This window comes from Aythya marila (assembly GCF_965140915.1).
Source record: "Aythya marila genome assembly, chromosome: 8".
NCBI classification, from domain to species: domain Eukaryota; kingdom Metazoa; phylum Chordata; class Aves; order Anseriformes; family Anatidae; genus Aythya; species Aythya marila.
In genome coordinates, this window is record NC_139049.1 from 7866376 (window position 1) to 7890520 (window position 24145).

Below are 24145 nucleotides of genomic sequence, written 5' to 3' on the forward strand. Positions count from 1 at the left end.
TAATTTCCATGGCTTGGACAGAACAGGAGGATAGTATTTTCTACTCTGACCTTTCTGTTCCACAGTACATGCAGAACTAAGACCCCGCTCCACCAATCCTGCATCAAAGCGATACCTTGGCCCCATGAGAACAGCCACTCCAGCCCATTGTCAGGTGCTGGATTCTGGCTGCTCCTGCATGTAGTGCACTCAGGCTCCTCCGTGGTGTTGGACATCTGTACATGGAGTTCCTCTTCCTCTGTCCGTCCTATTGTTTCCACTGTAGGCTGTCAGCATAAGCTGCTAGAGATCTTTCTAATCACGTAGACTCTAACCACTTGGTTTTATGCGTATGTGAGTCTAGTTAAAGATTGTCACCAGAATCTCTACAACCCTCTGGTCTCCCCACCCCAGTGTTTTACAGAAATTTTGACAGTGGTGGCTGGCAAATATCAAAGAGCAAATTTGTCCACTGCAGCCTTGCTACCCTGCTCGTAGCAGGTTCATCTTTTCACAGCTGGGTAAATACAGCCATGTTCTCTCTTTCCTGAGCCATACCTTCAGGCAGTCTTCAGCCCATGTCATCAGTGCAGCAGGCTCATCTTGCTGAGCATCCTCCTGTAGCGAGTCAAAGCAAAGTGATCAAACACATCCTCTGCTAGGAACAGTCGTCTTCTACTTGGGTGTGGAGATCAGATCTTTTAAAATCTGCCTATATTTTCTCAGGCAAAAATAAGAAAGCATGATCCTGCATAGGATCACTTGTGCTTTTCTTGCTTTGTACAAAAATAAACCTATCTACATGCCTTATAATGGAAATGATGCAAGCATATTAGAGCTGACTGGAAATGGCTGCTGGATCAACAGTTGCTGTTTTAGGAAGGTAATTCAGTGTGTTCCAGGAACCGAGTTACAAATGACAGCTGAAGTTAATGATCTATTCACTAGCAGGAATGGTGGCAGATAACAGAGCACAGACAGGAGTGGCCTGTTCTCCTGGGTGACCATGGTGCCAGTTGAAAGCGGACCGCAGGAGCAGGGCCTCTTGGTGCAATACTAAACACAAAAGCTCCTGAGTGGAGAGCCTGATCTTTGTGAAGCATGGGGGGATTAGAAAGTGAGGAAGTGAGACAGAGATGGCCCACAGTGGTATCTGAAAAGCTTTGTCATATGCTGTTTGTGGGGTTCTTTGCTTCATATGGCCTTTGAGAAGGGCAGCTGGGATGGGGCTTTGAGCATCCTGGTCTGCTGGGAGGTGTCCCTGCCCATGGCAGGGGGTTGTCACTGGATGATCTTTAAGGTCGCTTCCAACCCAAAGCATTCTGTGGTATGGCAAAACTCCAGGACTCCATAAACAGCAATGCTTAGGGTCGTCTTGGGCTAGTAATTCAAGTACTAGACTAGTATTAACGTAGTACGTGTTACTGTATTCGTTAGGCTGTTAAGGTTTCAATAAGGCTGTTGATAAGTTCTTGGCTCCACATAGATGGTAGTTTCTGCCCATAAGAAAATTTTACGTGATGACACTGGAAAAACGAGTGTGTGCTATTTTGTGCTTTATAAACACATTGAGTCTTTGCTGATGGGTTTCATGTGTGCTGTGTCAAGTTCAGTCTGAAAGGTTTTGTGAGAAATTACTGAAGAATTTTTGCAACAATCGCTTGTTTAATATCTGTGCGGAATGACTACTGTGTTGCAAGAAAATTAGGGGAGGAGTTTGCAAGGGCAACCCTCGGAAAGGTGGGAGTTGGAATACAAGTATATGCAATTTGGAGTAGGGGAAACAGCAAGTCTTTTGCAGAGGACATCTTCAATTTCTAAAGTGTGGAAATGACACTGCTGCGCCTCACCACAGGGTTTCTGCTGTGGATGTGTTGTGCTACACATAAAGGTAAGTCTTTAAATGGAAATTCACGCTTCAAGTGATGTGTAGTGACCAGTGATAATCAAGAATAAGGAACTGAAAAATAAATTATTTGTCACTTTTAATGGAACCTGTTTCAGAAGTTCTGAATGAGAATTATATTTTAGAATTTCATATTTGAGAATATTATTTTGTCTGAGTTCTCTTCTTTGCATTGTGCCTGAACTTAATGGCTCACATAGCGAACCTGACTTATAACTAGACATAACCCCCTCAATATACATACATATAAAATCCTTTGTATTTCAGTTGAGCTGCTGTTATTGCTGTTATTCAGTTCAGTGCAGAATTCTGATTGGATTTTAAAATATTGCACAACTCTTAGGGTATTTTGTTATTCTAGTAAGTTCTATGACGAATGCAGCCTGAAGAAAGTCTTCACTGAATATGTACCTTTACTAAAATGACTGATTTCAAACTCTATAATTGATTCATTATATAGTCTTCAGAATATCACAACTCTTCTCCCTCCACACAGGCACATCTTAGAAGTGCTTTAGGAGATTTATTAGTACAGTCTATTCCCAAATGCAGGCATGTAGGTTATCTGAATATTATTCAACTCCTGTGTAGCACCATTCTTTGGAGATCTGATTACTCTGCAGTATCTATCAGATGAGAAGAATTTTTTTTTATATTTTCTGGTGAACAGCATGCAAACACCCACTTGTCATTCATTTTGAAGAAATTGGATGTTGGAATAAATCAGGATATAAACAGCAGCATGCAGCCAAATAACAGAAACCTGTGCACAGCTTCTGCAGGAGCAGCATGTGAAGACCCACCTCTCATTGAGTTTGGCAAAATTGTTAGTGGCGTTAAATCCGAATATGAGGAAAATGACAGAGTGCAATACACATGCGACCCTGGATATGCTTTATCAGGATCAGAATGGGTAACATGCCATGGAAAATTCTGGATGCCTGGACCACCTCAGTGTTTGGGTAAGGGTAATTTTTTTTGCTGCTTGACTTGGCAACGGTGGACATTTCTCATTCTCTTGCACCATGTACCACTACGAAACAGCAACTGGGAGCCAAAATGTCCTACCCCAAAGACTGTTCTGTTGCCATTTGTTTTCACGCCTCATTACTTTCTCTATGCAGAACTGTAGTAGCTGTGACCCATGCAAGCAGAAATCACAAGGGTGATGACAGTAAAGATGTTGTTTATAACATAGGCACCCTACAGGGAAGGTCCTTTTCCATATCCATTGAGAACTGTGGATAAGTTGGAAGGTTAGAGCAAAAATTGAACTCTGTAACTGCCATGGTCTTGCACAGTCCTGTGGTGAAAACCTTTCTGAGCCAAATCTGCACAAGCACAACCCCTTGGGAGGACATGTCCTATGCATGTGGAAAGGAAGGCTGACAGCTTTCTGTTCTTCATCTCCTGTACCTGTGGCTGAAGGATCCTTTGCCTAGAAAGGGAAGAAGGTTGGAACGCAGGCTCTGGATTTCCTAACTCCTCCTGAATGGTAGCTCCCTTGCCCTGCAGCTGTCCATGACCCTGTTTTGAGTTGCATTGAACGTCTGTGGTAAACACACAGCAGGAAGAGTCCTGCAGGTGCTCCCGTTTTCACTCATCTGTTTCAGGATACTTCTCGGAGTCTTACTTTTTTGGACCCTGCTGTAGTCTACTGCACGTCAACAGTAATAAAGGTTTCATCTCACTTGATCTGTGTATGTTATCTAGTGGCTGCGTGGTTAGTTAAATTCCCCTAGACAGTGGCATGTGCTGATGCTATAAAAGGCATCTTTTTTGGTGGGAACAATACAGTCATTCTATGTGCATCGCATTACCCAAAGTTTCAAGTTTGCATATCTTTTCAGAAAGACCATGTGGAAGTATTCCAGCAGTGGCCAATGCTGCATTTGAAGGCAGGAGCAAGGAGAAGTATGAGCCTGGTGAAACAGTTCGCTACCAGTGTCATGAAGGATTTCAGGTCACTGGTCCCCCTGAAATTTTTTGCAGAAGGGGAAATTGGTCAACACCACCAATCTGTGAAGGTATAGGTTGTACTTCTAAGTAGTCTATGATCCTTCTTAGTCTTCCAGGAACAGTAATTAATGTAACGCCAACCGAAATGTGCAAGTGAGTCAGACCAGTAGAGCTGATCATTGAGTTGCTTTTAACAGATTGCTACAACACCTGTTTTTCTGGTCCCTGAGAAGCACCAAGAAAACAAATCTTTTTCCCTTCTGGACTGAAGCCAGTAGCCACAGCTTCGCTCACTGCTTAGATAAGCAGGCAGCGGATTATGGAGGAAAGTGTGCTGGCTGCAAAGAGTGACATAGCTGGTAGCCTTACATATCTCATTTTCTTATCACTAGAAATTTCAATCTATGAAAGTTACCTTCGAGTAGTAAATAAACCACTTTGTTCTCCAGTGCTTTGGCACACAATGATGTATGGCATCAGCCTGCACATGCAGCTGGTCTCTGCAGCTCCTTTTCTCTTTTTAAGTCACTGTAGGCAAAAATAAATAAGTAAATAAAGAATTGCCTGATGAAGCATTGCAGAATGAAACCCATAGTATCTTCCTTTCCGACTTGTAGAAAATGACCTACCATATGCCAACCATCTGTCCTCATCAGGAATAATGGTGCTTCTGAATGCGCTATTCTGTGATAGCCATATTCCTGTCCTACGATTCTTAAATGCACCTCTCTTTTCAGATGTTAGCTGTGGACCCCCACCTGAAATTCCCAATGCTCATATTACCAGCAATCAACAGCAGAGGTATCTGCCTGGTGCCAAGGTGCATTATGAATGTGTAAGCAATTCACAAATTATGGGTGTAAATTATGTCATTTGTTCAGATGGACACTGGACAAAAGTGCCAAGCTGCAGAGGTAGGAATTTGTGCTTTCATTATGGCTGTTTGCTTTGTTTGGATTACCTTAATACTAGAAAAAAATGTTTGGATTACCTTAATACTAGAAAGACATTACCTTTTTTAGTTCTGTTTTCTTTGTGTACTGCAGCTCTGTACCTGTGGTAGTTTTACTGATGTCGGCAGCCGAGCTCCACCACAACTGCTCTCTCACTGCCCCTCTCCTCAAAGAGGAAGGGGGAGAAAATACAACACAGAGAACTCGAGGTTTGAGATGAGAAAGGTTTAATTAAAAGGAAAGGGAATGGGGAGGAAAAAAAAAGAAACAAAAGGAACAATCAGTCCGCGCAGAAGCATAGAGAGAAGGGAAAAAAAATTATTCTCTACTTCCCATCAACGAGCGGTGTTCGGCCACGTCCTGGGAAGCAGGGCCTCAAATGCGTAGTGGTTGTTCAGGAGGAACAGCCCCCTCCCCCACGAGTGCCCCCCCTTTTATTGCTGAGTGTGACATCAGGTGTTATGGAATATCTCTTTGGTTGGTTTAGGTCAGCTGCCCCAACACAGTACCCACTATTGCTTTCTTGCACAGAACTTTAATTCAGCTTAATGCTTCTAGAAACACTATGGGTGTTTTCATCGAGAACAAAAATATCTTGAAGAAAAAAGGCCTAGAGTATGCTGACTTGCTATTCTTCTCTGCAATACAAGTAATTTCCAGACTACACCATTTTACTGAGCTTCACTAGAAAGATGTGTAAGGGCTCCTCTGTTGTGTTCAACACTGTCAGAGAGTATCGGAATGGCAGAAGCACTAGAGGAGAGAAACAGGAGCTCTTCTCTGAGGCTCCACTATGACAGAGATGCCAGCAGAGCCTCAGGAACTAAAACATGCAGATCGGCTGGGTTCTGCAATGGCAAGAAGGTTCCTCTGAAGAGGAGCTGTGCCGTCCTTCTAGTCCCTGTCCAAATCTGTGGCTGGGGGCTGAACAAGTGCAACGTGGCAGTCATACACCTCCATGGAGTCAACTTTACTTACCTGTCCCATGAGTAGTACAGGCTGATAATGTCTTCCAGAGCTCTGCAGTTCAGCAGAGAGCCAGCTTGGCTGCTGCATCTGTGATTTTGAGAAGCGCTGGGGTTTCACAGCAGAGGGCCATGGCCTTGCAAGGAGGCTTTTTGTGGCATGTGGTGTATCTACAGAAACGTTGGCTTTTTCTAGAAGCTCTTACTGTCCCGGTCATCTCCTGAGAATCTGGAAGGTGTTCTGCTGCCATTAAGTGACATTCCTGGGGTTCACAGTGTTTAGAAACACTAATGGTCAAGGAAAAAAGAGGGGGAAAAAAATCAAGTCACATTGGTAAGGCAATATTGTCTCTTGCACTTAAGAACATCATTTGGGGAGTAACAAGATGATTCTCTTAACTGTAGTTTGTGTAGGGGAACACGTGAGTGCCTACAAACTGAGTGGAGAAATGTCTCTTTTCAGATGTGACGTGTGAACCTCCTCCAGAAATTGCTGGTGGAAAAGTTCAAGGTGTTAAAAAGCCAAGGTATTTGCCTGGGGAGACAGCTCACTATCAGTGCTGGCAAGGTTTTCAGATGATGGGGGCTTCCACTGTAACGTGTCAGAATGGGACCTGGACAGAGCCGCCCCAGTGCAAAGGTAAGTTCCTTCACTCTCCATCCAGTACACTGTCAGTGAAGACTGCCCTCAAGCTAGCTCAGTGGCATTTAGGTCTCCAAATTTCAGTCTCAGGACTGTGAGCAAGTGTAACAATATCTGTCAGACTCAGGAAAAACGGATTTTCCATGGTATCCTTCCATTTGTGGTGGCAGGATGTGTTTAATGGAAGTCTACCAGATGGCTTCACTCAAGGGGTGCCACATTTGGAAAAGTACCCTGAGGCTGAGAGCAACTGCTGGCCAGCTCTGATTTTGAGACTGCAATCTTTCAGTTCTGCAAATCTACTTTCTGAGAATGCCTAATGTGAGGAGAGTGAGAAATTGTGCTGTCTGTGCTGGAGAACAGAGCTCACAGCTCTCCTGCTCACTGACATCCAGGAAATTCAAGTGGTGCATTGCCTTTGTGAATGCCGTGTAATTGAGTCAGCTGTTAAATTACCTGCGGGCCGTAGCTGATGGGTGAGCTAACAGCTGGTACCACATTGGTGCCTAGGACTTCACGAGCACATTGAATAATCTCATTTGATTTCATGAGGCATGTGCTAGGTTTCAGCAAATGAAAAAATGCAGCATTTGGTGTCAAAGTGACAGTTTTCTCTCTGCTTTCCTTAAAGTCTCCTGAAGTACTGCTTACAAGGTCTTCTGAAGAATTTGTGACTAGGCCTCTCTTGCAGCTAAACTCAGATGGCTTGCTTTCTAACGGTTGCTGGTCTTCCAGGGGAAGGTGGAAAATGTGGCCCACCTCCAGATATTGAAAATGGAGACATCCTTTCTTTCCAGTTGAAACAATACCCCCAAGGTGCATCGCTGAAATACAAATGTGCAAGTTTCTACATCCTGAAAGGACCTGAGCAAATCACCTGCACTGGCGGGCAGTGGACAAATCCCCCAGTTTGCTTGGGTAGGTGGAAGCTGGTGCTGTGTGGCCCAGAGCTGTGTGAGCTGCTCACTGTCTTTCTCTCAGGCCCTGCAGGCCCTGCACTTGTGAAGCAGCGCTTGTGCTGGGGCTGCGATGCTGACAGGGCAGAAGAGCAGCTGGTGCTTCTCCTGTGCAGAAGGAATTTCCTCTGGAGGTCAGCTCCTGTAGCTGCCTCTGCTGCCTGCTGTCCCTCCCTGCCCCCAGTCACCAGCAGATCCAGGAGGGTGGGTTGGTCTGTGTGCAAGGAAATCCAGGGCCACGAGGGAATGAATTTGAGAAGTGCTGGGATGAGGGCAAGGAGAGAGCCCAAAAAAGACACAGGGAAGTTCATTGCTGAGTGCCCCCAGCCCAGGCTGTGCTTCCCCCTTGCCCTGTGAGACTGTCAGAGGGCAAAGGCCTCTCCACAGCGGTGTGTGGCGACTCAGCCATCATTGTTTTTCCCTTTTGCCTTCTTAAGAATGTCTTTCCTGTTGGAAAACTCAGAGGGTGAGAGCTCATTGCTGGAAGAGTTTTGTGAAGTACAGCTGTAAGATCAGAGAGTAGAAGAAAATGCATGTGTGGTACATCTGTATGAACTTATCACATCCTTCTCTTGCCTTTTCCAAGCGGCTTGTACGGCCTCTGAAGAAGACATGGACAGAAACAATATTGAGCTGAGATGGAGAGGAGAAAGAAAGCTGTACTCAACATCAGGCGATTTTATTGAATTTGATTGTAAAATAGGATATGTGCAGGACCCAGCATCTTCCCCCTTCAGAGTGCAGTGCATGGACGGGACATTAGAATACCCACGGTGCAAGCCAGGAAGTAAGTCACCTCCACTCTGTCACTGCTTGGCTGCTACCTTGGTGCATTTTTAGTGCAGAAGCTGAGAGGAAAACCCCTAGCAAATGTGCCTGGGGAAAAAATAGCGGGGCACCAAGGTGGGATAACACCCTGATTTGATTTCATGAGGCATGTGCTAGGTTTCAGTACATGAACATATGCTTTGTCATTTGACTCGGACACTGCCCAACTGGCAGTTAAATGGGGTGCAGACATACCAGATGAATTAAGACCGGGCTCCCTATTGTGGTTGCTGAGCACAATGCCAAGTGCAAAGAGCAGCATTACTGGTGCCAGTGACCCAGTGCAGGATCTTCTCAAAGCAACGCCCATTAGAATGCCAGGCTTCAGAGCAGGGTGGTGCTTCAACAGGTATAAAAATCCAAGAAGCTGCAGGGCCCGACTTTTAAAAGTGAGTAAGAAATCAGGCATGATGCATTCATGCTGGCTTGTGTAGCCTCCTCAGTGGCTGTAAGTGCTCCACAGAGGCAAAAAGCTATCATCTCATTAGGAACCAAAATGGTACAGCCCAGTGACATTTGTTCTGGTTTGCAAACTGATCCACTCTTGTCCCTGTTCAGGCTGCACAGGGAGTGGGGGAGAGTCAGTCTCTTCTGCAGCAAGAGCTGTGCCAAAAACACTACCCCATTGTGAAGGACCAGTGCAAGTCCTGCAGAAAGATGCAAAGACTCCAGTAAAGAAAAAATGGATGAACTGGTAGTTATGAGTTCTGGCAGCAGATGAATGAGAAGCTTTTCCATTTACCAGGCATTTGGTGTCAAGGTGACAGTTTTCTCTCTGCTTTCCTCCAAGTCTCTCGAAGTGCTGCCTACAATTCTTCTGAAGAATTTGTGACTAAGCCTCTGTTGCAGCTAAACTCTGATGGCTTGCTTTCGAACAGTTGTTGGTCTTCCAGGGGAAGGTGGAAAATGTGGCCCACCTCCAGATATTGAAAACGGAGACATCCTTTCCTTCCAGTTGAAACAATACCCCCAAGGTGCATCGCTGAAATACAAATGTGCAAGTTTCTACATCCTGAAAGGACCTGAGCAAATCACCTGCATTGACGGGCAGTGGACAAATCCCCCAGTTTGTTTGGGTACGTGGAAGCTGGTGCTGTGTGGCCCAGAGCTGTGTGAGCTGCTCGTTGTCTTTCTCTCAGGCCCTGCAGGCCCTGCACTTGTGAAGCTGTGCTTGTGCTGGGGCTGCGACGCTGATAGGGCAGAAAAGGGTGAGGGCTCATTGCTGGAAGAGTTTTGTGATATAAAGTACACCTGCAGGCTCAGAGAGGAGAAGAAAATGTATGTGTGGTGCATTTGTATGAACTTATCACATCCTTTTCTTACCTTTTCCAAGCGGCTTGTACGGCCTCTGAAGAAGATATGGACAGAAACAATATTGAGCTGAGATGGAGAGGAGAAAGAAAGCTGTACTCAACATCAGGCGATTTTGTACAATTTGATTGTAAAATAGGATATGTGCAGGACCCAGCATCTTCCCCCTTCAGAGTGCAGTGCATGGACGGGACATTAGAATACCCACGGTGCAAGCCAGGAAGTAAGTCACCTCCACTCTGTCACTGCTTGGCCGCTGCCTTGGTGCATTTTTAGTGCAGAAGCTGAGAGGAAAGCCCCTAGCAAGTGTGCCTGGGGAAGAAATAATGGGGTTGCTGGGGCTTATCTGGGTTACTGGTGCTGGGCCTGCCCATCCACTTCCAGGCAGGATGGAAGGGCTGGTAATTTCCCTGGAAGTGGCTTCTCTTAAATGAGAAGGTGCCATTTCTCTGACTGAAGAGAGGGAGACCATTACCCTGTAGGCTCTCCCAGGCCTGCCTGTTCAGGCAGGGCTTTGTCCCAGTGAGCTTCTCTTCTGCTTCTCTCTTGCAGCCACAGCTGTGCCCCCTTTGCACTCATGGCCTTCCCAAGTCCTCTCTGGTTGTGCCCTGCTCTGGTGTGTGTGGAGGCAGGGGTCAATGCCCATTGCACGCCTTCACAGGCTTCTCCAGCAGGAAACCTGTGCTTGCCTCCTCCTACAGTTTCCCCAAGCCACAATTACTGTGACATTGCTGAAGGGTATGAAATGGGCTTTTGCCTTTCATCATCGGCAATGTGTGTTGATACAGGTGTGGTCAGATGCAGCAGGGATGCAGCACAGGAGAATAAGTAGTGTCAGTCACTCAGCAGGTACCAAAAGGTTCAGACAGTTGACAACGAGGTCTACAGGCAACTGATGAAAGTACTTTCTGTTGTGGTGGTGGCTGTTCTTTTCTTTTTCTAGTTTTTCTCTAACTTTTTTTTTCTTCCCGAGGGAACTGTAGTTTGAGTGAGATGGCTATGAAGAGGAACAATATTAAACTAAGACACTCGAGGAGAAGATCTAACATATATCGCTCTAAGGAGACTATTTTGTTTGAATGCTATTTTCCCTACCGGGAAGTCTCAAACCCAGAGGATTTTGAGGCACAGTGTCAGGATGGAGTGATTAACTACCCCCGATGTCAACGTAAGTGCTCTGTGTGGAGGGCGCAGTGCTCTGTAGAATTTTTGAGAAGAAGGTAGGGTCAGCTTTAGGGGCCTTCACTTAACCCTCTACCGGTTTGTGACTGTTGTGGGGCTGCTCCTGTTCCAAGGGGCCTGGGGAATCAAACTGAAGCAATGGGAATGCTAGGCAACTTTGCTGTCCACTGCTCTCAAGAACCATGGCTATGTGCCAGCCTTGGTGTTCATTCCTTTTCCACTTCCTCTCTTTACACTGCAGGGGCTTTTGGATAAATGGAAAGGGCATGAAGGAGCCCAGCTGGAGAAATGGAAGATCCTTTGACCAGCCCAGAGATTTGAGCATAATTTTCCCTGGAGTTTGCTATTTCATTGTGCTGTGTTTGCAGCTGTTTTTACACTTAACCATTTTTGTAAAAGTATTTACATTTTATCCATTCAAATGACTGTACTTCCTTCTTACTTTTGTTCTATATTGATCTCACTGTTATTTTATAAACATTTGCATCCTGAAGTAGGCTGGCTTTGGTAGTATACTGACACATCGATTAAAGTGTGCAGCTAATTTGCTGATCAGCAAGTAGTGTGTGTGTGTGGTCTTGTGTGGTCCATGTACTTGCCTGGGAATTTAGCCTGGGGTCATGGCAGAGATGAGTGTCCTCACAGCCTCATCATGATGTGAAGGCGAGTGCTCTCCTTTAAACAACTCAGGGAAGTTTGTGGATCATAGACCCCAATTCTTATGCATGACTTGAGCCTCTGTGATATTTGGAGGGAGGAGTTATCAAGTGTGGACATAGGTGAGGAGTGTAAAGGGATTAGAAATATATAAACTTATATACTTTTTTTTTTGTATTTTTTTGACCAAAGTCTATTGCATACGCTTCATATAGCAATAGCTGTGTGAATGATCTTTGTCTTCTGTGACTGTAAACAACACTTATGAGTCTGTCCTGTATATGTAATTTTATTTCATGTGTTAGCGTTTACCTTTAGTCATTTTGTACCTCTTCTGTTGATAATCTCTGAACATGCAGATTCAGGAGTATTTGGATCCTTTGTTTAGTAACTCACTGAGGTTTATTCTGAACTCCATATGGGTTTAACATTTCAAGCAACACATAAAGACAATCTCAGCACAGAAAAGCAACCAATCCGTATTGACTGTAACCCAGCAGGAGTCAAGTGTGGACATAAGTGAGGAGTGTAGAAGGAACAGAAATAGTCTGAACATCAGTAAAATAAATGTAGAGTATCTGAAACTGAAACTTCTAAAAAGAAGTTCACTTACATACACGTTTTTGGTATGAAAATTTTGGACCAAAGTCAGTTGGTATTCTGATGCTTTCAATAGTATTAATATTATTTTACAGATCTAATTGCATCTCTCCCTTCCTTGTATTAGAAATGCAGCAGAGCTGTACCTCTCCACTGCTGATTAAAAACGATGTTCTTCTTAGTCCTCTATTGCTTAGCTTCAAAAATGGTTCTTCAGTAGAATATGGTTGCCAGCTTTAACATTTTTTGGATGGACTGTTTACTGCAAAGAAGGAAACTGGACAGAACAACCGACTTGCTTAGGTGAGGTTTGTGAGGGAATAAAAAAAAAAAAAAATGACATGTAATGTAGAATGGAAAATCTGGAAAGGACCTCTAGATAATCTTTTAATGACTCCCTCTTCTCTTTCATTAGAGCTAACAGATTTCAGAAACACGAGGCTGAACCATTATCAACTATACCTAGCCCACTGCTGCTAAGTGTCTTCTGGCCTGTTCTTAGTTCCTCTGTTTTCCTGAGTGAAGAGGTCTAGAACTTAGCTAGCCTCATTATTTTGGAACGTTTTCTAATTTCTTTACCTTCCATGACCTCCATTCAGTGGATTTCTTCCTGTCTTTTGAAAGATGTTTAGAAGAAATGACTGCAGTCCTTGCCTAAATAGTTTTTTTTTGGTTAGGGTTAGCAAGTATTGTGACTTGGACTTTCATTTTTAAACTTTCAGCCTTTGTGTTTGTTGTGTCCTTGTATCCACCACTTAATTCTGGACTTCTAATTGTTCCATGTTGCTCCCATGAATTCTGCTCGAAACACCCTATAGAACTCCCACTAGGAGTATATAAATGTAGGCAGGAATACTACTTCTGATGACTTACAAGAGTTCTTAGTTTATCCTTCCTTCCTTCCTTCCTCTAATGAAATGATTTCTATACCACGCCTCCCCTCAGCCTGCATCCGTTGCTGAATATATTCACTTTAAGTTTTTAATCTACTGTGAAAATGCAAATAAATAACCGATTCAGTTTAAATGATTTATTTCTAAGTGAATAAAACATACAACAATTTTAACAAATTTCTGTGAAATAATGAAATCTCCTCAGGTATGAATATTGTGTATGTTCCAAGCATCCCGTTAACTGCATTATCCTATTCATGTCTTCTGAGATTTGTCCCCACCCAATCAGTTGGGAAATAGCCTGTACTGTAGGTAGTTTGGGGAAATATCCATGCCAATATTTTGTTACAGCGCTGTTGTTAGAATGTGCAATAGGTAATCTCTCCTTGCCTTTCCTTCAGAAAATCATTAATAAGGGCCGCTGTCAAGCACTCTTGAGACTTGCAGGAATTTGTTTTTTCATCTGCCCCTTTGTCAGGCTTTATTGAAGTGGAGCAGTGGATTCAAAAGTTAGAGGTTAATTGTCGGACAGAAAGCTAGGTTACCCAATTTGATCCTAGCACTAAGAAGTCTGTCAGAAAGCAACCGAAATAATACTGACCTTGAAGTACCTGAAAAAGACTAAAGAAAACCACAAACTTCAGGCCAAAAAGAAAAAAAAGATGATGTCTAAATACTTTATATATCCTGGCTGCTGTATGTTTGCAAATATTTGTAGAGTCCCGATTGTATCTGAAGTGTGATTTCTGAGCTTATTATTTTTGCATATTCTTTTTGTTACTTCAGACTATTTCTTTGCTTCTGCTTTCTTTCTAAATGTGCTTTTAGTTCTATTTCTTGCAAGATTCCAAAACAATTTATAAGTACTGTTTTAGATTTCTCCTGTTCAACTCCTGCAAAAGGCAGTTAAAAAATCACTTCATAGAAATGCAGAATATCTGAGTTGGAAGGGACCCACAAGGATCATCAAGTCCTACGCCTGGGTCGCTAAAGGATCACCCAGAAAAATCAGATCATGTATCTGGGAGCATTGTCCAAAGCTGATTACTTTTATTGAACTATGCTTTTATTTCCTAGATCCATGCGTTCTTAATGTAACTGCTCTAAACAATAACAACCTAGAGTTAAAATGGAGTCAGGAAGAACTAATGTTCCTACATGGTGACCTCATAGAGTTTGAATGTAAAGAGGGATATGATTTTCCCCAGACTACCCTTCCATCTCCTGGGAGGACGCAGTGTAACCATGGGAGACTGAAATACCCAAAATGTGTCGTTAAAGGTAAAGCAATATTTTGTCGCTTGTCCTTTTGAATTCATCAGTGTCAGACCTATTTGGAAATTTTTGTTCCAGGAAAATAACTGTGGACTTCAGGAAATTTCATCAGAAAAATATATTGTTTATCTGGTATTAAAAGGTGCATGAATACTGCTTCATATTTCAAGATGACTGCAGTCAACTTTCAGAAATGGGTGTTCAGTGGCACAGTTGTCTCTGAGCCAAAGTGGGATGGAAGCGGGGAAGTGGTATGTGGCACGAGGACTGGGAAAGCACCAGAACAATGCAATGTTGACACACTATGTGTGGAAATTTTAGGAAGTAGTAGTTCTTTGAGGCTTATAATGCTAAACTTGAGAATGCATAACAATCTGGAGAACTTGAGCAAGGGACAAGAAAAGGAGAAAGCATTTTAAGAGAATGTCTGTAAAGGATGAAAATATTTAAAATATAGAAATATGTGAGTTCCACTCAGTAGTTAATTATTAATCTTAAATGAAAAGTGAAGCAAACAGTTGTATTTGCTATTTGAGAACATTCCAGCTATTCAAATGATCTGCTTTAACTACTTTGTAGGATTGCTTTGACACTTGCACATTTGTACTCCTGGGACTCTGGCCTGTGAGAATGTAGAACGGCTGAAGATCCAATGAAAATTCAGGAAGACAGAACATGCTTGCCTCACGTCAATTTTGTAAAATAAACACAAAAATGCACAGTGATCTCCTGTCACTCTGTGTCTGAGAAGAGTCTCTTTCCCTTTCTCTGTACTCTCCCAACAGGAAGCCAAAACCAGAAGGAAGGTCTCCTCCCAGCTTTGTCATCTTAAATACTCAGCAAAGAAAGGGGGGTTTGGTTTGTTTGTGAAAGGCACGATAAGAATAACTATTTTGTGTTTCTGTTAGTGCCTTTCCTCACATAGCAGAGCCTTCTAATAGCATCAGAATCGCCATGTATCTCAGTTCTGTTGTTTCATGGCAAAGGTGCTAGTTCGGGAGCAGGCAGATGACACGATGATGTTTCTTCACCGAATTTGGCACATGCAAATGTTTTCAAGATTGCTCTTGTATTTGTTAACTTTTCTGCTTGCATAACAACCTTGTGTTTATGCAAGATTTCTGCCAACTTCAGCAAAAAGCCATTTGGATGTATTTATAGACTGTCATTTCTGTATTCCAGTTAAGTTCTTGCCTCCTCCTTTGAGGAACTCTGCATGAAGCAAGTGAATATTTGGGAAATATCAGAAGACCCTTCTCCTAAAGAGCAGACCAACTGGAAAAGGAGGGAAAAGGATTCAAGTCTGTCTCTGGAATATTTCTTGAGAGTAACATTTGAAGCAATTTCCCACGTTTGAAGAGATGGTGATTTGCTTTCTGAAGTCATGATACAGAATTGCTGGATTTTAGAAGTAAATCAGTTCTCGTGGGCCTTGGATGATTACAGGATAGTAATTTCCATGGCTTGGACAGAACAGGAGGATAGTATTTTCTACTCTGACCTTTCTGTTCCACAGTACATGCAGAACTAAGACCCCGCTCCACCGATCCTGCGTCAAAGCGACACCTTGGCCCCATGAGAACAGCCACTCCAGCCCATTGTCAGGTGCTGGATTCTGGCTGCTCCTGCACGTAGTGGGCTCAGGCTCCTCCGTGGTGTTGGACATCTGTACATGGAGTTCCTCTTCCTCTGTCCTATTGATTCTACTGTACACTGTCAGCATAAGCTGCTAGAGACCTTTCTAATCACGTAGACTCTAACCACTTGGTTTTATCTGTATGTGTGTCCAGTTAAAGATTGTCACCAGAATCTCTACAACCCTCTGGTCTCCCCACCCCAGTGTTTTACAGAAATTTTGACAGTGGTGGCTGACAAATATCAAAGAGCATCCTTGCTACCCTGCTCGTAGCAGGTTCATCTTTTCAGAGCTGGGTAAATACAGCCATGTTCTCTCTTTCCTGAGCCATACCTTCAGGCAGTCTTCAGCCCGTGGCATCAGTGCAGCAGGCTGATCTTGCTGAGCACCCTCCTGTAGCGAGTCAAAACGAAAGGGATCAAACACATCCTCTGCTAGGAACAGTCGTCTTCTACTTGGGTGTGGAGATCAGATCTTTTAAAATCTGCCTATATTTTCTCAGGCAAGAATAAGAAAGCATGATCCTGCATAGGCAGAACGCTTGTGCTTTTCTTGCTTTGTACAAAAATAAACCTATCTACATGCCTTATAATGAAAATGATGCAAGCATATTAGAGCTGACTGGAAATGGCTGCTGGATCAACAGTTGCTGTTTTAGGAAGGTAATTCAGTGTGTTCCAGGAACCGAGTTACAAATGACAGCTGAAGTTAATGATCTATTCACTGTCAGGAATGGTGGCAGATAACAGAGCACAGACAGGAGTGGCCTGTTCTCCTGGGTGACCATGGTGCCAGTTGAAAGCGGACCGCAGGAGCAGGGCCTCTTGGTGCAATACTAAACACAAAAGCTCCTGAGTGGAGAGCCTGATCTTTGTGAAGCCCGGGAGGATAAGAAAGTGAGGAAGTCAGACAGAGATGGCCCACAGTGGTATCTGAAAAGCTTTGTCATATGCTGTTTGTGGGGTTCTTTGCTTCATATGGCCTTTGAGAAGGGCAGCTGGGATGGGGCTTTGAGCATCCTGGTCTGCTGGGAGGTGTCCCTGCCCATGGCAGGGGGTTGTCACTGGATGATCTTTAAGGTCGCTTCCAACCCAAAGCATTCTGTGGTATGGCAAAACTCCAGGACTCCATAAGCAACAGTGCTTAGGGTCATGTTGGGCTAGTAATTCAAGTATTAAACTAGTATTAACGTAGTAACCTTTAGTGTTTTTTTGGGAACAATACAGTCACTGCAAAAAAGAGATGTGTTCTATATTGTGTTTTATAAAGACACTGTGAGTATTTGGTGATGGGTTTCATAAGTGTGCTGTGTCAAGTTCAGTCTGAAAGGTTTTGTGAGAAATTACTGAAGAATTTTTGCAACAATCGCTTGTTTAATATCTGTGCGGAATGACTACTGTGTCACAAGAAAATTAGGGGAGGAGTTTGCAAGGGCAACCCTCGGAAAGGTGGGAGTGGAATACAAGTATATGCAATTTGGAATAGAGAAAACAGCAAGTCTTTTGCAGAGGACATCTTTAATTTCTAAAACGTGGAAATGACATTGCTGCACCTCACGACAGGGTTTCTGCTGTGGATGTGTTGTGCTACACATAAAGGTAAGTCTTTAAATGGAAATTCACACTTTAAGTGATGTGTAGTGACCGGTGACAATCAAGAATAAGGAACTGAAAAATAAATTATTTGTCACTTTTAATGGAACCTGTTTCAGAAGTTCTAAATGAGAATTACATTTTAGAATGTGATGCTTGAGAATACTTGCCTTTTTTTTTTTTTTTTTGTCTGAGTTCTCTTCTTTGCTTTGTGCCTGAACTTAACGGCTCACATGGCAAACCTGACTTATAACTAGACATAACCCCCTCAACATACATGCATATAAATTTCTTTGTATTTCAGGTGAACTGCTGTTATTCTGAAAACATGCTATTTAAATGCAGAATTCTGACTTGATTTTAAAATATTGCACAACTCTTAGGGTATTTTGTCATTTCAGTAAGTTCTGTGACGAATGCAGCCTGAAGAAGCTCTTCACTGAACATGTACCTTTACTAAAATGACTGGTTTTAAACTCTATTATTGATCCATTTCATAGTCTTCAGCATATCAAAACTCTTCTCCCTCCACACAGGCACATCTTAGAAGAGCTTTCCATGCACATAGCTTATACTTTGAAAGAACGATCCAAGTTCTTTCACTTCAAAGTGATGGAACTAATTTTAATAATTTGAGACAAACTGATTTGATCAAGGAACTAAAGACAATTGAGCATCATGGCTGTAAGTGTAAATCACTAGTTTAGTATAACACTGGAAAACAAGAGCCGTAATCTGAGAAATTCAGAAGTTTATTCATCTGTTCAGTTCAAGTGTTTTTACTTTAGTAACTCCATCTTATGGGAAGACTGTAAAAATAGTATAGAAGTACACATTTTCGTAGAGCAAAGAGATTTATTAGTACAGTCTATTCCCAAATGCAGGGATATAGGTTATCTGAATATTATTCAATTCCCGTGTAGCACCATTCTTTGGCGATCTGATTACTCTGCAGTATCTATCAGATGAGAAGAAATTTTATATATTTTCTGGTGGAACAACATGCAAACACCCACTTGTCATTCATTTTGAAGAAATTGGATGTTGGAATAAATCAGGATATAAACAGCAGCGTGCAGCCAAATAACAGAAACCTGTGCACAGCTTCTGCAGGAGCAGCATGTGAAGACCCACCTCTCATTGAGTTTGGCAAAATTGTTAGTGGCGTTAAATCCGAATATGAGGAAAATGACAGAGTGCAATACACATGCGACCCTGGATATGCTTTATCAGGATCAGAATGGGTAACATGCCATGGAAAAGTCTGGATGCCTGGACCACCACAGTGTTTGGGTAAGGGTAATTGTTTTTGCTGTTTGACTTGGCAACAATGGACATTTCTCATTCTCTTGCACCATGTACCATTACCATGTACTGTGGTAACTCCTGTGTCCTGCAGCTGTCCGTGACCCTGTTTTGAGTTGCATTGAATGTCTGTGGTAAACAGACAGCAGGAAGAGTCCTGCAGGTGCTCCCGTTTTCACTCATCTGTTTCAGGATACTTCTTCTCGGAGTCTGACTTTTTTGGACCCTGCAGTAGTCCAAAAGAGAGGTTTCATCTCACTTGATCTATGTATGTTATCTAGTGGCTGCGTGGTTAGTTAAATTCCCCTAGACAGTGGCATGTGCTGATGCTATAGAAGGCATCTTTTTTGGTGGGAACAATACAGTCATTCTATGTGCATCGCATTACCCAAAGTTTCAAGTTTGCATATCTTTTCAGAAAGACCATGTGGAAGTATTCCAGCAGTGGCCAATGCTGCATTTGAAGGCAGGAGCAAGGAGAAGTATGAGCCTGGTGAAACAGTTCGCTACCAGTGTCATGAAGGATTTCAGGTCACTGGTCCCCCTGAAATTTTTTGCAGAAGGGGAAATTGGTCAACACCACCAATCTGTGAAGGTATAGGTTGTACTTCTAAGTAGTCTATGATCCTTCTTAGTCTTCCAGGAACAGTAGTTAATGTAACGCCAACCAATATCTGCAAGTGAGTCAGACCAGTTGAGCTGATCATTGAGTTGCTTTTAATAGATTGCTACAACACCTGTTTTTCTGGTCCCTGAAAAGCACCAAGCAGAACTGATCAGCAAAGAAATCTTTTCCCTTTCTGGACTGAAGCCAGTAGCCACAGCTTCGCTCACTGCTTAGATTAGCAGTTAGATGATCATGGAGGAAAGTGTGTTGGCTGCAAAGAGTGACATAGCTGGTAGCCTTACATATTTTAAATTTCAGTCTATGAAAGTTACCTTCGAATAGTAAATAAACCATTTTGTTCTCCAGTGCTTTGGCACACAATGCTGTATGGCATCAGCCTGCACATGCAGCTAGTCTCTGCAGCTCCTTTCCTCTTTTTAAGTCACTTTAAGCAAAAATAAAATAATAAATAATAATTGCCTGATGAAGCATTGCAGAATGAAACCCACAGTATCTTCCTTTCCGACTTGTAGAAAATAACCTACCATATGCAAACCATCTGTCCTCATCAGGAATAATGGTGCTTCTGAATGTGCTATTCTGTGATAGCCATATTCCTGTCCTACAATTCTTAAACGCACCCCTCTTTTCAGATGTTAGCTGTGGACCCCCTCCTGAAATTCCCAATGCTCATATTACCAGCCCTCAGCAGCAGAGGTATCTTCCTGGTGCCAAAGTGCATTATGAATGTGAAAGCAATTCACAAATTATGGGTGTAAATTATGTCATTTGTTCAGATGGACACTGGACAAAAGTGCCAAGCTGCAGAGGTAGGAATTTGTGCTTTCATTATGGGTGTTTGCTTCGTGGGGACTGTTTGGATTACCTTAATACTAGAAAGACATTACCTTTTTTAGTTTTGTTTTCTTTGGGTAATGCAGCTTTGTACCTACTACTTCTTTCTTCCACAGAACTTTGGGACCAGTAAAACCGCTGTATTGGACTTCTGGAGGGCTGACTTTATGCTGCTGAGGATACTGGTTGGTAGAGTCCCTTGGGAGGCGGTTCTGATGGGCAGAGGAATCCAGGAAGGCTCAGCGCTCTTCAACAGGGAAATCTTGATGGCGCAGGAATAGTCTGTCCCCATGTGCCCAAAGACAAGCTAGCGGGGAAGAAGACCAGCCTGGCTGAACAGAGAATTGTGGCTTGAGCTTAGGAGGAAAAAGAAGGATTATAAGCTTTGGAAAAGTGGACAGGCCACTCGGGAGGACTATAAGGATGTTGTGAGGCTGTGCAGGGACAAAATTAGAAAGGCCAAAGCTCATCTGGAGCTCAATCTGGCTACTGCCGTTAAAGATAACAAAAAATGTTTCTATAAATACATCAACACAAAAAGGAGGACTAAGGAGAATCTCCATCCTTTACTGGATGCGGGGGGAAACTTAGTTACAAGAGATGAGGAAAAGGCGGAGGTGCTCAATGCCTTCTTCACCTCAGTCTTTAGCGGCAATACCAGTTGTTCTCTGGATACCCAGTACCCTGAGCTGGTGGAAGGGGATGGGAGCAGGATGTGGCCCTCATTATCCATGAAAAAATGGTTGGTGACCTGGTACGGCACTTGGATGTGCACAAGTCTATGGGGCCGGATGGGATCCACCCAAGGATACTGAGAGAACTGGCAGAGGAGCTGGCCAAGCCACTATCCATCATTTATCAGCAGTCCTGGCTATCGGGGGTGGTCCCAGTTGACTGGCGGCTAGCAAACGTGACACCCATCTACAAGAAGGGCTGGAGGGCAGACCTGGGAAACTACAGGCCTGTCAGTTTGACCTCAGTTCGAGGGAAGCTCATGGAGCAGATTCTCTTGAGAGTCATCACGCAGCACTTGCAGGGCCAGCAGGCGATCAGGCCCAGTCAGCATGGGTTTATGAAAGGCAGATCCTGCTTGACGAACCTGATCTCCTTCTATGACAAAGTGACGCGTTGGGTGGATGAGGGAAAGGCTGTGGATGCGGTCTACCTTGACTTCAGCAAGGCTTTTGACACCGTCTCCCACAGCATTCTCCTCAAGAAACTGGCTGCTCTTGGCTTGGACTGGCGCACACTTCGTTGGGTTAGAAACTGGCTTGGATAGCCGGGCCCAAAGAGTTGTGGTGAATGGAGCCAAGTCCAGTTGGAGGCCAGTCACTAGTCGTATTCCCCAAGGCTCGGTGCTGCAGCCGGTCCTCTTTAATATCTTCATCGATGATCTGGATGAGGGCATTGAGTGCACCCTCAGTAAGTTTGCAGATGACACCAAGCTAGGTGCGTGTGTCGATCTGCTCGAGGGTAGGACGGCTCTGCAGGAGGATCTGGATAGGCTGCACCGATGGGCTGAGGTCAACTGCATGAAGTTCAACAAGGCCAAGTGCAGGGTCCTGCACCTGGGGTGCAATAACCCCAAGCAGAGCTACAGCCTGGGAGATGAGTGGTTGGAGAGCTGCCAGGCAGAGAAGGACCTGGCAGTGATGGTGGATAGTCGGCTGAATATGAGCCAGCAGTGTGCTCAGGTGGCCAAGAAGGCCAACGGCATCCTGGCTTGCATAAGAAGCAGTGTGGCCAGCAGGGCTAGGGAGGTGATCGTCCCCCTGTACTCGGCTCTGGTGAGGCCGCACCTCGAGTACTGTGTTCAGTTTTGGGCCCCTCGCTACAAGAAGGACATCGAGGTGCTTGAGCGGGTGCAGAGAAGGGAGACGAAGCTGGTGAGGGGCCTGGAGAACAAGTCCTACGAGGAGCGGCTGAGGGAGCTGGGCTTGTTCAGCCTGGAGAAGAGGAGGCTCAGGGGCGACCTTATCGCTCTCTATAGGTACCTCAAAGGAGGCTGTAGTGAGGTGGGGGTTGGTTTGTTCTCCCACATGCCTGGTGACAGGATGAGGGGGAATGGGCTTAAGTTGCGCCAGGGGAGTTTTAGGTTGGATGTTAGGAATAACTTCTTTACCGAAAGGGTTGTTAGACATTGGAACAGGCTGCCCAGGGAAGTGGTGGAGTCACCATCCCTGGACGTCTTTAAAAGACGTTTAGATGTAGAGCTTAGGGATATGGTTTAGTGGGGACTGTTAGCGTTAGGTCAGAGGTTGGACTCGATGATCTTGAGGTCTCTTCCAACCTAGAAATTCTGTGATTCTGTGATTAATTTAGCTTAATGCTTCTAGAAATACTATGGGTATTTTCATCAAGAGCAAAAATATCTTGAAGAAAAAAGGCCTAGAGTATGCTGACTTGCTATTCTTCTCTGCAATACAAGTAATTTCCAGACTACACCATTTTACTGAGCTTCACTAGAAAGATGTGTAAGGGCTCCTCTGTTGTGTTCAACGCTGTCAGAGAGTATCAGAATGGCAGAAGCACTAGAGGAGAGAAACGGGTGCTCTTCTCTGAGGCTCCACTATGACAGAGATGCCAGCAGAGCCTCAGGAACTAAAACATGCAGATCGGCTGGGTTCTGCAATGTCAAGAAGGTTCCTCTGAAGAGGAGCTGTGCCGTCCTCCTAGTCCCTGCCCAAATCTGTGGCTTGGGGCTGAACAAGTGCAACGTGGCAGTCATACACCTCCATGGAGTCAACTTTACTTACCTGTCCCATGAGTAGTACAGGCTGATAATGTCTTCCAGAGCTCTGCAGTTCAGCAGAGAGCCAGCTTGGCTGCTACATCTGTGATTTTGAGAAGTGCTCAGGTTCTCAGCAGAGGGCCATGGCCTTGCAAGGAGGATTTTGTGGCATGTGGTGTATCTACAGAAACGTTGGCTTTTTCTAGAAGCTCTTACTGTCCCGGTCATCTCCTGAGAATCTGGAAGGTGTTCTGCTGCCATTGTCATGTTAATTTACATTCCTGGGGCTCACAGTGCCCCTGAAATCCAAGGAAAAAAGGGGGGAAAAATCAAGTGATGTTGGTAAGGCAATATTGTCTCTTGCACTTAATAACATCATCTGGGGAATAACACAATGATTCTCTTAACTGTACTTTGTATAGGGGAATACGTGAGGGTGTACAAATTGTGTGACATTTAGGTCTCCAAATTTCAGTCTCAGGACTGTGAGCAAGTGTAACAATATCTGTCAGACTCAGGAAAAAGGGATTTTCCATGGTATCTCTCCATTCGTGGTGGCAGGATGTGTTTAATGGAAGTCTACCAGATGGCTTCACTCAAGGGGTGCCAAATCTGGAAAAGTACCCTGAGGCTGAGAGCAACTGCTGGCCAGCTCTGATTTTCAGACTCCAACCTTTCACTTCTGCAAATCTACTTTCTGAGAATGCCTAATGTGAAGAGAGTGAGAAATGTGCTGTCTGTGCTGGAGAACAGAGCTCACAGCTCTCCTGCTCTCTGACATCCTGAAAATTCAAGTGCAGCATTGCCTTTGTGAATGCCGTGCAATTGAGTCAACTGTTAAATTACCTGCGGGCCGTAGCTGATGGGTGAGCTAACTCCTGGTACCACGTTGGTGCCCAGGATTTCACAAGCACATTGAATAATCTCATTTGATTTCATGAGGCATGTGCTAGGTTTCAGCACATGAACAAATACAGTGTCATTTGACTCGGACACTGCCCAGCTGGCAGTTAAATGGGGTGCAGACATACCAGATGAATTAAGACCGGGCTCCCTATTGTGGTTGCTGAGCACAATGCCAAGTGCAAAGAGCAGCATTACTGGTGCCAGTGACCCAGTGCAGGATCTTCTCAAAACGACGCCCATTAGAATGCCAGGCTTCAGAGCAGGGTGGTGCTTCAACAGGTATAAAAATCCAAGAAGCTGCAGGGCCCGACTTTTAAAAGTGAGTAAGAAATCAGGCATGATGCATTCATGCTGGCTTGCATAGTCTCCTCAGTGGCTGTAAGTGCTCCACAGAGGCAAAAAGCTA

At 44.1% G+C, this 24145-nt stretch overlaps 2 protein-coding genes across 2 annotated transcripts in view; both read left to right on the plus strand.

Annotated features, from left to right (window-relative positions):
• Positions 1-1746: 1746 nt before the first annotated feature.
• LOC309880777 (complement factor H-like) overlaps positions 1747-24145 on the plus strand; it is a 66950-nt gene continuing 44551 nt past the window's right edge. The window contains exons 1-9 of the mRNA XM_082766042.1: positions 1747-1870; positions 2659-2847; positions 3736-3912; positions 4582-4758; positions 6226-6402; positions 7141-7323; positions 7948-8148; positions 9068-9265; positions 9523-9723. Coding sequence (XP_082622168.1) covers positions 1810-1870; positions 2659-2847; positions 3736-3912; positions 4582-4758; positions 6226-6402; positions 7141-7323; positions 7948-8148; positions 9068-9265; positions 9523-9723 — 1564 coding nt within the window. The 5' untranslated portion in view covers positions 1747-1809. The remainder of the gene's footprint in view (positions 1871-2658; positions 2848-3735; positions 3913-4581; positions 4759-6225; positions 6403-7140; positions 7324-7947; positions 8149-9067; positions 9266-9522; positions 9724-24145) is intronic.
• LOC309880632 (complement factor H-related protein 1-like) lies at positions 17229-20527 on the plus strand. The gene is made up of 5 exons (XM_082765755.1): positions 17229-17341; positions 18440-18628; positions 19059-19235; positions 19901-20077; positions 20219-20527. The coding sequence occupies exons 1-5, from the start codon at positions 17281-17283 to the stop codon at positions 20233-20235; spliced, it is 621 nt and encodes a 206-aa protein (XP_082621881.1). The 5' UTR covers positions 17229-17280; the 3' UTR covers positions 20236-20527.

Coding starts and splice junctions, on each gene's coding strand:
- LOC309880632 (XM_082765755.1), top strand. CDS start 17,281: ATGACATTGCTGCACCTCACGACAGGGTTTCTGCTGTGGATGTGTTGT. Junction 18,629..19,058: donor TGGACCACCACAGTGTTTGG/GTAAGGGTAATT, acceptor ATATCTTTTCAG/AAAGACCATGTGGAAGTATT. Junction 19,236..19,900: donor AACACCACCAATCTGTGAAG/GTATAGGTTGTA, acceptor CCCTCTTTTCAG/ATGTTAGCTGTGGACCCCCT.